The following is a 15,799-nucleotide window of genomic DNA, read 5'->3' on the forward strand; positions in this document are numbered from 1 at the left end:
CCTCACTTTCTCCGGGTTAAAAGAAGTTCACAATATATCTGTGTGCAGCGACAACTAGTGTTATAGACAGATTCTATACTCAACAGCAACTCTGCCACACGTGGGTTGAAATCGTAAAAATGTTTTTTTCATGGAAATGGATCGTCAATCGTTTGTATTAGGAACAGCAAAATGCCCAGCAGAACGAGCAGTATCTACTAGAGTTATTTTAATGGTAGATTCTCTCCATACTTGTTAAGGACACCCCGTGCCTAAGGTTATACTGTCCCTAGTTTCAGATGCTGACTGACTTGCTGTGTGTTTTTAAAATAATCTGATTTTATTTTCTGTGTGAAAATACACACTGGCATTTTAAAAATTACTTACACTCGATATTATTAAGAGATTAAAGTAGATTTATTCGTGAAAACGTAAATAAAAGCAATATACCGCGGATGCTGGAAATCTGACTTAAACAAAACATAGCTCCTTGAAAGTAAGTAGATAGGATAATGAAGAAGGTGTTTGGTCTGCTTTCCTTTATTGGGAGGTCATGTTGCGGCTGTACAGGACATTGGTTAGGCCACTGTTGGAATATTGCATGCAATTCTGGTCTTCCTTATGGGAAGGATGTTGTGAAACGTGAAAGGGTTCAGAAAAGATTTACAAGGATGTTGCCAGGGTTGGTGGATTTGAGCAATAGGGAGAGGTTGATTAGGCTGGGGCTGTTTTCCCCGAAGGGTGACTTTATAGAGGTTTATAAAATCATGAGGGGCATGGATAGGGTAAATAGACAAGGTATTTTTCCCTGGGGTGGGGAATCCAGAACTAGAGGACATAGGTTTAGGGTGAGAGACCTAAGGGACAACGTTTTCATGCAGAGGGTGGTGCGTGTATGGAATGAGCTGCCAGAGGAAGTGGTAGAGGCTGGTACAGTTACAACATGCAACTGAAAGGGTATATGAATAGGAAGGGTTTGGAGGGATATGGGCCGGGTGTTGACAGGTGGGACTAGATTGGGTTGGGATATCTGGTTGGACCGAAGGGTCTGTTTCCGTGCTGTACATCTCTATGACTCTATGACTGTGACTATGCTGGAGAAACGTAGCAGGTCTGGCTAGTGTGGAGAGAGAAACAAAGTTAACGTTTAGAGTCTCATATGACTATTTAATCAAAATGCAGCCCATTACAGTGCACTGAGATGGAAGGGCACGTTAACCGTGTCGGAGTGAAGTCCTCATGCTGCTGTGATGTGTTGAAGTTGGAATAAGCTGATGGCGATTGATACAATGATTTATTACAATCAGGTGGGATAGCCGTCGGTTTTATGTTTGTTAAGGTCGGATGGATGTGAGAGTGAAGCCTGGGAGGTGGAAGTGAAAGGGATCTTCGGGAAAGCTGGCAGAGATTTCGCAAGGATAGGGGAATCTTACACCAAATACTAACAGTAAGGGCTTCGTGTTACTGAAGGTAGTGAACGTTAAAGCTGGAGATCTGTGAGACTGAAATGAATGATAAATGCCAAAAGCGTCTCAGCCGTTCATGTTTCTAACACCACACTATAAACATTTCTTGTGAGTCTGAAAAGGACTGTTGGACCTAAGAAGTTGCAGGGTCTTTCAGCGGGACAGACGGTAAAGACTTGTGTCTGTCAGGGGTAGGGGACTTTTTCAAAGTGGGTGATAATCTGTATAAGACCTGGGCACCCTCCAAATTCAGTTAACAATGTTAACCGATCAGTAAAGCTGAGGAACAAATACGGCGGGTCAGAGTGAATCCTGCTCACTCTGGGTCACCATTCTCAGTCAGCAGCCTGAAGAAGGCGCTTCTGCCGCAAGAAACGTGAATGAGACACTCAGGGGGTACCCCTCTCTCAGAATGGAGAACTTGTTTTTCACTCGAACGGATACCTGAAGTGACTCAGCAATTTCACTCGTCAGAATGTCTTTTTTCTTTTTAATAAAGTGAACACACTGAGAGGAAAGGTTGTAAATCCGACAGTTTCTCCATGAACTGGCTACAACGCAGTGATACACAATAAGCTGCAAATGACACTTTTGGACTTACACTTTCTCTCTGAAGTATCAAACAAAGTTAATCCGGTAAAATTGATTTCAGCAAAGATGCAGACTTCAAGACACACATTTAGATTAGAAAGTGGAGTTTATAATAAAGGGTTGGTGGTGGTGGTGGAGGGGGAGGGGGGAGGCTCTTGTGACGTATTGATAGTATCCCTGCCTCTGAGCCGAGTGACCTGGGCGTCTGTGTAGTTAACATCTCTAGACAAGTTGATTGGAACATTGCCCATCATTCACCAAAAAAATCCCCACTTTCTAGCAAAGAGCGATATGGAAAGCCAGTTATTGGACCTCTGCACTCGCAACACGAATCTTTCCTGCAATTACTCCACCCCAATAAAATCATTTTAAAATGCAAGTTGGCAGCACTACATGCAAAGTGAGCATTTCCCGTAAAGACACAATAGCATTCTTTGATGTCCCAAAAGCCTCCGATATAAAACACTTTGATCCCACATATGGAACATATAATTTAATTACATCTTTTGTACTTTATGATGCCATTCCTTATGGGATTATACATTCAGAAACATTAGCTCTGAATGCCAATACTCTGAATGATTACAGAAAAGGGAATATATATATATTGCACAAATAAATTGTCAACTTCCAAATACATTTACAAGCGTGCCCAGACCAGTAAGGCAGCAGAGACATGGGAGCACCACTGCCTGCAAGACCCCTCCACCCAAAGATCTCATCAACCCGACTTGGAAATAAAGCAGAAACTGCTGGAGAAACTCAGCAGGTCTGGCAACATCTGTGGAGAGGAGTAAGAGTTAACGTTTCCAGTGACCTTTCAAGAAGAAGGCCCTTCTTTGTTTTATATGGAACTATATCATCCTTTCTTTACTGTGCCTGTGTAAAAATCCAGGAACACCCTTTCCAATAGCACAGTGGTGTCCCTATGCCATATAGAGTGCACTGGTTCAAGCTTGTGACTTCACTATATATTAAGCAGAAGTTAGGTAAAATAAAACAAAAACTGCTGATGCTAAGATCTGAAACAAAAACAGATTGTTGGAGGAACTCATTATGTTTAGCAGCATCCGTGGAGAGAAACCAGAGTTAATGCTTCAAATCCAGTGACTCAGAATGCCTTTCACTGAACTCAAAATGTAAACTCTGCCTTCTGTCTACAGATACTGCCAAACCTGATCAGTAATTAGTATGTTAATAAATGTTTATATTTTTCCTTTTTGTTGTTTTGATAGCATTCAAATTAATAGCTTTAAAAGGAGGAAATTGAATCTGTTTAATTGTGGCAATGCTTTAGTTTTATTCATTCATGGGATGGAGGTGTCATTGGTATGATCAACGTATGAGACTTGAGACAACACTTGAGAAGTTTGTAGTAGCCACCATCTTGAACTGCTGCAGCCCATGTGATGAAGACTATCCTACATAACAGAAGTCAAGTTATGACTTGGAGGGAAACTTGGATGCTCATGTTTCCAAGTAACTCCTTCCCTTTTTGTGGAATCATAGTTCTCCAGCACGGAAACAGACTGTTTGGTCCAATTCATCCACACTAACCAGATATCCTAAACTGAACTAGTTTTATTTAACATTTGGCCTGTATCCCACTGGAACTGTCTTAAATCTAATTGTACCTGCATCCACCACCTCCTCTGGCAGTTCATTGCATACACACACCATCCTCTGCATGAAAATGTTGGCCCTCAGGTACCTTTTAAATCTTTCACCGCTCACTTGAAACCTATGTCCTCTAGTTTTGGACTCCCCTATCCTGAGAAAAAGACCCTAAAATGCCCTGGATGATTTTATAAATCTCTATAAGATCACACCTAAGCCTCGGATGCTTTAGGGGAAAAGCTCCAGCCAATTCAGCCTCTCCCTGTAGCTCAAATCCCCCAATCCTGACAACATCCTTGCAAGTCTTTTTTTAACCCTTTCAAGTTTAACAACATTGTTCCTAAAGCAGGGTGACCAGAATTGAACACTGTATTCTAAACATAGCATCACCAATGTCCTGCATAACCACAACATGACGTCCCAAATCCTACATTCAATGCACTAACCAATAAAGGCAAGTGTGCCACACGCCTTTTTCACTACCTTGTCTACTTGCAACTCCACTTACAAGGAACTATGCACCAGGTCTCTTTGTTCAGCTCTACACCCCATAGCCCTACCAGTAACTGTAGGGCTTCTGATGAACATCCCTTGTTCTTGTAAAGTAATAGAGACTGTGAGTTTGGAAAATGCTGTGGAAAAAAGCCTTGCCAATTTGATCTCTTAAGTTAAATGCTTCTGCATAGAGGTCAACCCATTTCGCCAGAGAGCAGTATCATCGAGATGGTATAACTAGGTACTGGTTCTCCACATTGTTCCAATTGTAAATATTTCTTTTACAAATTGAGCATGCATTCTACATTCAACATCTTAAGGATCTGCAAAATCTTAGAAGTTATAAGCATTTTTTTAAGAATAACAACCTTCACCTTGGAAGTACTGAGAGAATTTTCTTTCTAATCATCTCTATTAAAGCAACCTTTGGTGAAGTTGAGCATTCCTGTGTTTAGTTCAAAACATTCACCCTGAAGGGAAAGTTCTGAAATGTTATATCACTCAGTATCACTTGAAAGTAATAATATATAAGCTGCAGAGACATTTGCTTAACCTCATTAATAAGCAATTCTTATAAAGAAATATTTGACCAAACTTGGATGAAATGATAATTACCAGTTATTGGGTTTATAATCACAGTGAAACTGTGAAGTGCCTTTCCCAGTCTTTTACAGAAAACAATTAACATAAAAATGTTAAATATTCTGCACAATTTTCACGTTTCTAAAATAAAAGTTTATAAAACAAAAATATTCATTTTAAAGGTTTGGTATCTCAACATAGACACAAGAAGAAGCACAAATAAGCTATACACCAACTCAAATGTAATTAATTTGTAGCCAACTCTATTATCTATATGAGGAGTAATAGTTGAGGAAAGTATATTACAATGCTGTCACTGCTATTTCTCAACAAATTTTTATGTACTCTTTCAGAGAAGGGGCTTCAATGTGTTTTCATATTCCTTTTATCTATTATGTGCCAACTCATTGCTGACAACATTAGCTTCTTTTGTGGTTAAGAATCAGCCTTGGGATTAGGACTTAGTCTCAGTTCAGTAAAATGAGTGGCAGGTTATCGAATGTTATCTGGAATTATGAGACTGCAGTGAATTTTCAGAGGTTACAGTAACTCCTATCTGTTCAATCAAAAAGGAATCCATGCAGAACTTAAGTAAATATAGTGTGCCAATGTTAGGCTAATCTTTGCAGGTAATCTCTCATCACTTTCATGTCATAGGATTTTAAGTTCATATTTAAGTCAAGGTATTGTACACAGTAAGGTGGCACAGTAGATCATTATGATCAAAGGTGACTAATTATCCTTTCCAGTTGTGGAAATCAGAATTTGTGTTGAAACGAGCGGCATGGCTTTCCTTAATCTGTGGAAGAGCTGGCCTGAACAAAATGCTTTCATGTGTATGCAGTCAATGAAGTCTATTGTGCTGTTTCCTCTTTTTCCAACATTTTGGTCTTTGTTCACAGATGGATGCACTTTTCATGAGCAAATTAATTTTCAAGTGCATCAATTCCCCAAGTTTCTTAAATTGATATGAGTTGCTTTATTCAATGTTACAACGTAAATACTTTTTTTTTATTCACTCATGGGGCATGAGCATTGCTGGCTGGGCGAGATTTGTTGATCATCCCTATTTGCCCTTCAGAAGATGATAGTGAGCCATCTTCTTGAACTGCTGCAGTCCGGGTATTTTAGGTCAACCACAGTGCCAGCAGGGAGGGAATTCCAAGATTTTGACCCAATGACACTGCAGCAATGGTGATATATTTAAGTCAGGATGGTGAGTGGCTTGGAGGGGAATTGCTGGTGTTTTGTGTACATGCTGCCCTTGTTCTCTGGGCAGTATTTAATATGGGTTTGTAAGGCTCTCTCTCAGGATCATCTAAGAATTTCTGTAGTTCATCTTGTAGATGGTACACACTGCTGCTATTGAGCATTGATGGTGGACAGAGTGGAAGTTTGTGAATGTGATGCCAAATCAAGCTGGCTGCTTTGTCCTGGATGCTGTCAAGCTTCGTGCATGTTGTTGGAGCTGCACTCATGCAGGCAAATGTGCTTTGTAGACATTGAACAGGCTTTGGGGAACTAGGAGATAAAGTACCCACTGCAGTATTCCTAGCCTCTGAGCTACTCTTGTAGCAGCTGTATTAACATGGCTAGTTTAGTTCAGTTTCTGGTATATGATCATCCCAGAATTTTGATTATGGGGAGTTCAATGATAGTAATGCCATTGAATATCAAGGGGCACTGATTAGATTGTCTTTTATCAGAGACAATTTTTATCCTTGTCGGGAAAATGCCAGTGTTGTAGCTGGAGTGGAGTTGCTTGGCTAGGGATGTATCATAAGCCTTCAATACAATTGCTAGAATGTTGTCAGGGTCCATAACCTTTGCAGTATCTAATGCCTTCACCCATTCCTTATATCATGAAGAACATAGAACATTACAGCATAGTACAGGCCCTTCGGCCCTCGATGTTGCGCCGACCTGTGGAACCAATCTGAAGCCTAACTATCCTACACTATTCCATTTTCATCCATATGTTTATCTAATGACCATTTAAATGCCCTTAAAGTTGGTGAGTCCACTACTGTTGCAGGCAGTGCATTCCATGCCCCTAATACTCTCTGAGTAAAGAAACTACCTCTGACATCTGTCCTATATCTATCACCGCTCAATTTAAAGCTATGTTCCTCATGCTAGCCATCACCATCAGAGGAAAAAGGCTCTCACTTTTCAACCTATCTAACCCCTCTGATTATCTTTTATGTCCCAATTAAGTTGCCTCTGAACCTTCTTCTCTTTAACAAAATCAGCCTCAAGTCCCTCAGCCTCTCCTCATAAGACCTTCCCTCCATACCAGGCAACATCCTAGTAAAGCTCCTCTAAAACCTTTCCAAAGCTTCCACATCCTTCCTATAACGTGGTGCCTGGAACTGTACACAATACTCTAAGTGTGGCTGCACTAGAGATTTGTACATCTGCAGCATGACCTCGTGGCTCTGAAACTCAATCCCTCTACCAATAAAAGCTAACACACTGTATGGCTTCTTAACAACCCTATCAACCTGAGTGACAACTATCAGGGATAAATGTACATGGACACAGATATCTCTCTGCTCATCTACACTACCAAGAATCTTACCATTAGCCCAGTACTCTTTATTCCTGTTACTTCTTCCAAAGTGAATCACCTCACACTTTTCTGCATTAAACTCCATTTGCCACCTCTCAGCCCAGCTCTGCTGCTTATCTATGTTCCTCTGTAACGTGCAACATCCGTCAGCATGATCCACAACTGCACTGACCTTAGTGTCATCCACAAATTTACTAACCCATCCTTCTATGCCTTCATCCAGGTATTCATAAAATGACAAACAGCAGTGGCCCCAAAACAGATCCTTGTGGTACACCGCTAGTAACTGAACTCCAGGATGAACATTTCCCATCAACCACCACCCTCTGTTTTCTTTCACTAGCCAATTTCTGATCCAAACCATTAAATCACCCTCATTCCTATGCCTCCATATTTTCTGCAATAGCCTATCTTATCAAATGCCTTACGGAAATCCATATACACCACGTCAACCGCTTTGCCCTCATCCACCGGTTTGGTCACCATCTCAAAGAACTCAATAAGGTTTGTGAGGCATGACCTACTCTTCACAACACTGTATTGACTATCCCTCATCAACTTATTCCTCTCTAGATGATTAAATCTAATCTCTTTTAACCTTTTCCATCCCTTTACCCGCAACCGACGTAAGGCTCACTGGTCTATAATTACCAAGATTGTCTCTACTCCCCTTCTTCAACAAGGGAACAACATTTGCTATACTCCAGTCTTCTGGCACTATTCCTGTAGATAATAATGGCATAAAGATCAAAGTCAAAGGCTCTGCAGACTCCGCCGGCTTCCCAGAGAATCTGAGGATAAATCCCATCCGGCCCAGGGGACTTATCTATTTTTACACTTTCCAGAATTGCTAACGCCTTCTCCTTGTGAACCTCAATCCTGTCTAGTCTAGTAGCCTGTATCCCAGTATTCTCCTCAACAACATGTCTTTTTCCAATGTGAATACTGGTGAAGGATATTTATTTAGCCCTTTCCCAACCACACTCCCTCACTTGACCACTTCCTTCCTGCCTGATAGGTACATACTTATCAAGGACACGCAGTAGATGTTCCTTTTGCCTAATTGCATCATACTTGCTTTTTCCCCATCTATAACTCTTGTCCTGTGGTATTTACCTATCCCTTTCCATCACTAAAGTAAACATAACTGAATTACGGCCACTATCACCAAAGTGCTCACCTACCTCCAACTCTAATACGTGGCTGGATTCATTATTCAGTACCAAATCCAATGTGGCCTCGCCCCTTGTTGGCTTGTCTACATACTGTGGAGGGCTTATGCCCGAAACATCGATTCTCCTGCTCCTCAGATGCCGTCTGACCTCTGTGCTTTCCTAGCAACACACTCTTGACTCTTGAATACATACTGTGTCAGGAAACCATCCTGCACACATTGGACAAAAACTGACCCATCTAAACACCATAGTATTTCCAGTCAATATTTGGAAAGTTAAAGTCCCCATAACAACTACCCTATTATTCTCACTTCTGTCCAGAATTATCTTTGCTATCCTTTCCTCTACATCTCTGGAACTGTTCGGAGGCCTATAAAGAACTCCCAACAGGTTGACCTCTTCTTTCCTGTTTCTAACCTCAGCCCATACTACCTCAGTGGATGAGTCCTCAAACGTCCTTTCTACCACCATAATACTGTCCTTGACTAACAATGCCACACCTCCCTGTCTTTTACCATCATCTCTGCTCTTACAGAAACATCTAAATCAAATTGACTGAATACTGGCATCTTTGATGCTGGGGACCTCTGTTTGAGATCTGAGATGGATCACCTACTCAGCATTTCTGGCTGAAGATCACTACTAATGTTTCTGCCTTTTACACTGACGTGCCGGGCTCCCACATCATCAAGGAAAGGGAAATTTGTGGATATTCCCCCTCCAGTGAGTTGTGTAATTGTCACCACCAATCACAACTGGATTAGGCAGAACTGCAGAAATTAGCTGTGTCTGTCACTTGATACTATGCTGTTTTGCATGCAAGTAGTCCTACAATGCAGCTTCACCAGGTTGACAGTTAATTTTTAGGTATGTCTGGTGCTCCTGATATGCCCTCCTGCAGTCTTCATTGAATCAGAGTTGATCCTGCAGCTTGATGATATTGGTAAAGTGGATTAAGTGCCGGGCCCTGAGGTTGCAGATTTTATGGGAATATGGTTCTGGTGCTGCTGATAGCCCAGAGCGCCTTATGGATACCCAGTCTTGAGCTGCTAGATCTGTTTGATTTAGCACAGTAGTAGAGCCACACAACATAATGCAATGACAAGTTTGTTTGTCCCTCTTGTTGGTTTCCTCACCACCAGCGTCAGGCCCAGTCTAGCAGCTATGTCCTTTAGGACCCGACCAGCTCAATCAGTGGTGTTGCTACTGAGCCACTCTTGATAATGGATGTTGAAATCCCCTTCCAAGAGTACAATCTGCACCCATGCTGCACTCTTCAACTGTTGCTCAACATGGAGGAGCACTAATTCATCAGCCAAGGGAGGACAGCAGGAGAAAAGCAGTAGAAAGTTTCTATCCCAAATGTTTGACCGAACGTCATGAGACACCTGATGTCCGGAGTCAGTGTTCAAGACTCCTGGGGCAACTCTCTCCTAATTGTATATCACAGTGCCACCACCTAGGCTGTGCCTTTCTTGCTGTTTGGAAAGGAATATCCTGAATTGTTGATATTGTTGTCTGAAATACTGTCTGTAAGATATGATTCCATGAGTATGACTGTGCCAGAAACACTGTGAGATGATCTCCAAATTTTAGCACAGGTCCCCAGATATTACTGAGGGGGACTTTGCAGAGTGACAAGGGGTGTTTATGTTAATTTGTTTCTGGTGCCTTAGTTGCCAGACAGTCCATCCGGTTTTATTTCTTCTTTGAGACTTTTTTTTATACACTCATGGGACATGGGCATTGTTGGCTAGGTTAGTGTTTAATTGCCCATCCCTTACTGCCCGGAAATCAATAAACTTGGTAGCAGTTGCTCTGACTGAATGGTATGCTAAGCAATTTCTGATGCAGTTAAGATCCAACCACACTGCTGTGGGTCTGGACTCATTTCCTAAAGGGCATTAATGAACCAGATGATCTATTTCCCAAAGTCATCATTTGACTCTGAATTCCAGAGTGAATTTAAAATCTATCAACTGCCATGGTGTGATTTCAGACTGGATCCCCGAAACCTTCTGTGGCTATCTGGATTAATAATGCAGTGACATATCATTAGGCTAATACCTCTCTCAATGTTATTGTACATCATTAAGGGATACATGGTATAATCATATTCCTCTTTCTTTCCAAAGATGAATGGGAAATAAATCTATTTCTAGACAAGTGCATATAGACTGAAATGACTTAGTAGCATTTAATTAAAGTTGTAACATTACATAGAAACAGAAAGGTACAATTATCAAACTTATGACACATATATTTACTATTTCATAATTAAAAAGAAATCTCTGAAATCCTTCCATTTTCAAGTTATAAAACTTTAAAAAGTGAATAATCTCTCAATATTTCTGTCATGATTTATGACATATTTATAAAATGCTACCCAAGCTGTAATATTACAAAATGATAAAGAATATCAGTAAAATCATTCTTTAAACAGCCAGCACATGGTGTGGTGCAGGTTCATAATTGCTGTTTTTGACTTGTAGCATTGTTAATTAAGGAAGGGAGAACTTTAATGGGATCGAGATGGAATTTTACAATTTTTGAATGTAAGAATGTAATTATATGTTAACGAAAATCAGCGAAACAAAAGTTTTTGTTGTTGCTCATCCATGTTTTATTCATTATGGTTCTTTCAGCTGGGGTATGTTGGCTCCAACAAGGAAGAAATGGAAAATGCCAGGCTTTATCCATGACACGGATTGATCGAGAAGAGTGTTGCAGCAGTGGAAGTGCTCAAGCTGCTTGGACAAGCCATGATATACCAGAGAATGACATTTTAAAACTTATAATTCTTGGTGGAATCAATTGCTTCCCATGTCACAGTAAGTATACGGCAATAACAACAACTTATATTTATGCATCTTACTTAACGTAACAAAATGTCCTAAGGTGCTTCACAGAAACCGAACTAAATGGACTATGATGCCAAGAATGACGACCAGAAGGAAAAGCCAGTAGAACTTGCAACTGACACATATTGGTCCAACTTTTTTTGTATACTCAGAACAGCACTCCAGTGTGACCTATACATTCATTTTCAAGTATCATTGTTTCGTTTAACTGATTTTGCTTTCTGAAGATCAAGTTTTAAGGAGTAACTTCAAAGGAATGAAGTGAGATGGGGAGATAGAGAAGCATGGGACAAATATTCACACGCTTAGGACTGAGGCAACTGAAGTTATAGCCACCAAATGTGGAGCAATTAAATCAGGGTTGCGCAAGAGGTTAGAATTGGAGAAATCCAGACACCATTAAGGGTATGTAGCTGGTAGATGGGGAGGGATGAGGCCATGGAGAAACTTAAAACAAGAAGTGCAATAACCATGAAAAATTAGGTACGCTGAAACAGCATGTTGCAGTAACAATGTTCAGAAATGGATCAATATGAATTTATAATATCCCTGCTTCTATTCATAATGTCTCCATACCCATGCCTATGTTCATTGAGCTATATCTGATTTACAAAGACCATGACATTCCCTCCAATTTGATTTTGTTGCAGAGAGCCTGAGCACCTTTTTTTGTAGCCATGCGCTTACATTACCTCTAATGAAACAACTTGTGAAAAGCTTATACCTTCTAATAGCTTAGAGGGAACTTCAGAGGTACATTGATCTTGGCTAACCTTCCCATCTTGAGCTCAGTTATAGAAAGAACTCATGTCCGGAGCTGAAATTTAAATGCAGCAAACATCACATATGAGTCACAAATTGGTATTACAAACAACCTTTGGTTGGAATTTTTACTTTGTTTGAATGTTCTGTTCTTTTCAGTCTTTTTAAAACTTTGAGTGTTTATATTTATTGCAATTACCAGAGGAAAGAAAATTAGGAGGAGAAAGTGAGGTCTGCAGATGCTGGAGATCAGAGCTGAAAATGTGTTGCTGGAACAGCGCAGCAGATCAGGCAGCATCCAGGGAACAGGAGAATTGACGTTTCGGGCATAAGCCCTTCCTCAAGGCTTATGCCCGAAACGTCGATTCTCCTGTTCCCTGGATGCTACCTGACCTGCTGCGCTGTTCCAGCAACACATTTTCAGCGAAAGAAAATTAGGATACTTACAAACATTTAGAGATGGCTAGGTGACCAGCTGAACAAATGTTAAAGGTTACAAAATGATGGAAAATTTATTTTCTCATTTTACTTCACATATCTACGTTATAACTCAGATAAGAGCTGGTTTAGTTTTTATCAACCATCATTTAATTGAAAAGGGAACCACAAGCACCCACTAAAAGTTTGGAAGACAGTGGGCTGAAACCTTTAACATTTGTTCAGGGCCATTTTCCCCCTATCTTGAGAGACAAAACTGCTGATGAACATTATTGACAGAAATACCACATTGTATTGGTAGCTAAATTAATTTTGAAAATGGCTTCCCTCTAACTGACAGCATGTGTGGAAAATGGTCTCAGAAAAGCAACCAATCTAGTTCTAAGGCCTTGTCTGGACCTGAAACATTTGCAATGTTTCTCAACTTGCTGTATATTAAAGAGATGCTTTTCACTCCTATTTACATTTCAAGTAGAAAAGGGTGCACAAACATTTAGATAAAGTGGCAAGAGTAAGGTTTGTTTGTGCCAACACGTTTAAAGCAGTGTACACATGACATTGTGATAGTGAATCATCAGCTTTCATCTATCCTACGTTTTAATCTTTTATTGTAGCATTCATTTGTTTTGTCATTTTGGCATAATTTTTGTGTTGAATATTAGTCATAAGGCACCGTCCTTGGAGCTAGTCCACAGGTTCCAAGGCTGAAATTGCTTCGACTTTGTATTTTGTTGTAGGGGCCAGCCCAGACACCTCTTCAAATTGTGATTGATTTCTTATTTCTACAGTTTTCTCTGTGTAGACTTTATTTTCCAAGAAATTTGGCCTAGAGTTCTGAGGGCAAATCCCATCCTTTACAAAATTCTTTGCAATAACTTCATTAGCACGTTGCTTACCTTGGCACATCATTAACCAGTTACCATTTCTATCACTTCAAGAACTGCCTGCTGACAAAATGGGACTATAGTTTGTTTTAATGGTAAAATGTGTGAATGGTTTATTTGGCTCAATCCATGCGCCGTTAGGAGTGCTGTTACAATATTTTTACTCCAGTGAAGTTGTTTTTCTTAAAGCACAGTAAAGTTGAATAAATATTAGAATCAAGTACTGCTTGATCAGGACCAAAGGGCAAGTTGTTTGATCTCAGGACAGCTTGGAGTCTGCATCTGCAGTGAGTTAAGTTCTGTAATAGCACGCTGCTGTTGTCATATGGTTTTTGTAAAATATAGTAATAGAGATTTTATTGAGAGGATTTCATCCTTGCCTGCGAAGTAAACCTGAGGAGTAGCAGTATCAGCACCAAGACATTGGTCCACCAGAGAATTTGGCCACATATTTTTAACAATTAATTTCAAAGGCAATGTTAAATACACTTTCAAAGGGCTTAAACAAGACTTACCCAAAGGAGCAGGAAAATAAATTATATTATAATATGAAAAGTTATTTTATGGTAACTTGAAAGACCCTCACCTACCCCCAGCGAGCATCATACTAGTATCTGATCTCTGAATACTGTCCTGACAACCAACAAAGTACTTACAAGTATTGGGAGTGAAGTTGTGACTTTCCCATTCTTCCAACAATATCTCCAGTCACAATGGTTCAAGCTGATTGCCACTGTTAAGATTAATGAGCTAGCTATATATAAAGGTGTCTTCATTACATAAGCAACTCAGAGCATGATCTGCTGGCTTTAAAAAAGGTGAATTGCCCTCACCAACAAAAAGAAGAATAGGAAATTAACAACATCTGAACTTCCACAGTTTACTGCTGTTTGAAACAGTGCTAACCACTACCTTAATGAAGACATTGCAATATGGTTTATTCAATTGAAACCTAATGTTTCTAAAGAAATTATAGAACTGTAGGCTCAGATTCACTGTAAGGAGTCTTGACAAAATGACCTTGCTACATCTTCAAATTTTCAGAGAAAATTAACATTTAAGGGTTACTTTGCTGTATTTTAAAAGTTGTAAAATTAGATCCTTTGTATCTTAATACCATTGGAAACAGAATAGAACCTATTTCTCCTTGGATAAACTCCAGATATCTAGAAACAAATCAAGATACATAACAAAAAATAATTCTTGACCTCATCTCAAGCTCTTTCCTTGAAAGTTTTATGTACAGGTTTCCTTACAATAAATGTAAATGATCTTTGAAGGGAAATTTCTCCTAAGTTTTAGTCTTTTCCCTGATTTCCAGGGTCACTCACATCCTGATTTTACATTTATTCATTGGAGTATGGGCATCACTGGCAGGCCAGTATTTATTGTCCATCCCTAACTGACCGCTGATCTGGCTGTATTCAGAGTGTAGTAAAAAGTCAATGACATTGCTGTGGGTCTGGACTTTCATTGAGGCCAGACCAGGGAAGGATGACAGATTTCCTTCTCTAAAGGACATTAGGTGAACCAAATTGGTTTTTAAAAAACACCAACAGGTTACATGATGGCCATTGAACCAAATCTTAATTGAATTCGTATTTGACCATCTATCCTGGTGGGATTCAAGACCATGACCCCAGAACATTAACCTGCAATCTGGATTCTTTCAATGATGTTACCGCAATGCCACTATCTGCCCTTGTAGGTCACATTACTCATCCTCAGCTGATTGTTCTCCATACTGTGATATCTCTGCAATGGTAGGTGCTCAGGAATCAAATTCGTAGCGTATTTTCCGAAAAAAATTCATTGTCTTTCGACAGCTATGTATCAGGCTTTTTGTTTGAAGGATATCCTATCAGTGTAGTATTAGTTCACTATGCTCAGTGACTATTTTACATGGCTTATATTCTTGGTGAAAAGGAAACCTCCATGAAGAAAGTTATTTGTGGCAAGCCAATTCTTTTGCTCCAATCTTTTCATCTACATCTGACAGCCCTCATTTAGAAATTGCTTACTGGTGCATAGAGCTGTGCTCACTCATGACTCAGCATTTTTAAGAAGCCCCATCAGATGTTTCCCTGTTGAAACAAATGAAACACTCTTAAAAGTCTTTCCTCAAAACATTTTCACTATGACAGAAAGACTTTCCATTATAGCCCTGATCGGGAGATGCCAGTGTTGTACTGGGGTAAACAAAGTCAGAAGTCACATAACACCAGGTTATAGTCCAACAGGTTTATTTGAAATCACAAGCTTTCAGAGCGCTGCTCCTTTGTCAAGTGAAGTCACCTGACAAAGGAGTAACATTCTGAAAGCTTCTGATTTCAAATAAACCTGCTGGGCTGTAACCTAATGTTGTGTGGCTTCTGAC

The 15,799-nt window shown here is 40.0% G+C and overlaps 1 protein-coding gene across 1 annotated transcript in view; it reads left to right on the plus strand.

Annotated features, from left to right (window-relative positions):
• fstl3 (follistatin-like 3 (secreted glycoprotein)) overlaps positions 1–15,799 on the plus strand; it is a 45,113-nt gene that overhangs the window by 2,528 nt on the left and 26,786 nt on the right. The window contains exon 2 of the mRNA XM_043721273.2: positions 11,123–11,308. Within this exon, the coding sequence (XP_043577208.1) occupies positions 11,123–11,308 (186 nt within the window). The remainder of the gene's footprint in view (positions 1–11,122; positions 11,309–15,799) is intronic.

The sequence above is a fragment of the Chiloscyllium plagiosum genome, unplaced genomic scaffold (assembly GCF_037043375.1).
Source record: "Chiloscyllium plagiosum isolate Xiang-an unplaced genomic scaffold, Cpla_swu_hap1 HiC_scaffold_28, whole genome shotgun sequence".
In the NCBI taxonomy this organism is placed as follows: Eukaryota; Metazoa; Chordata; class Chondrichthyes; order Orectolobiformes; family Hemiscylliidae; genus Chiloscyllium; species Chiloscyllium plagiosum.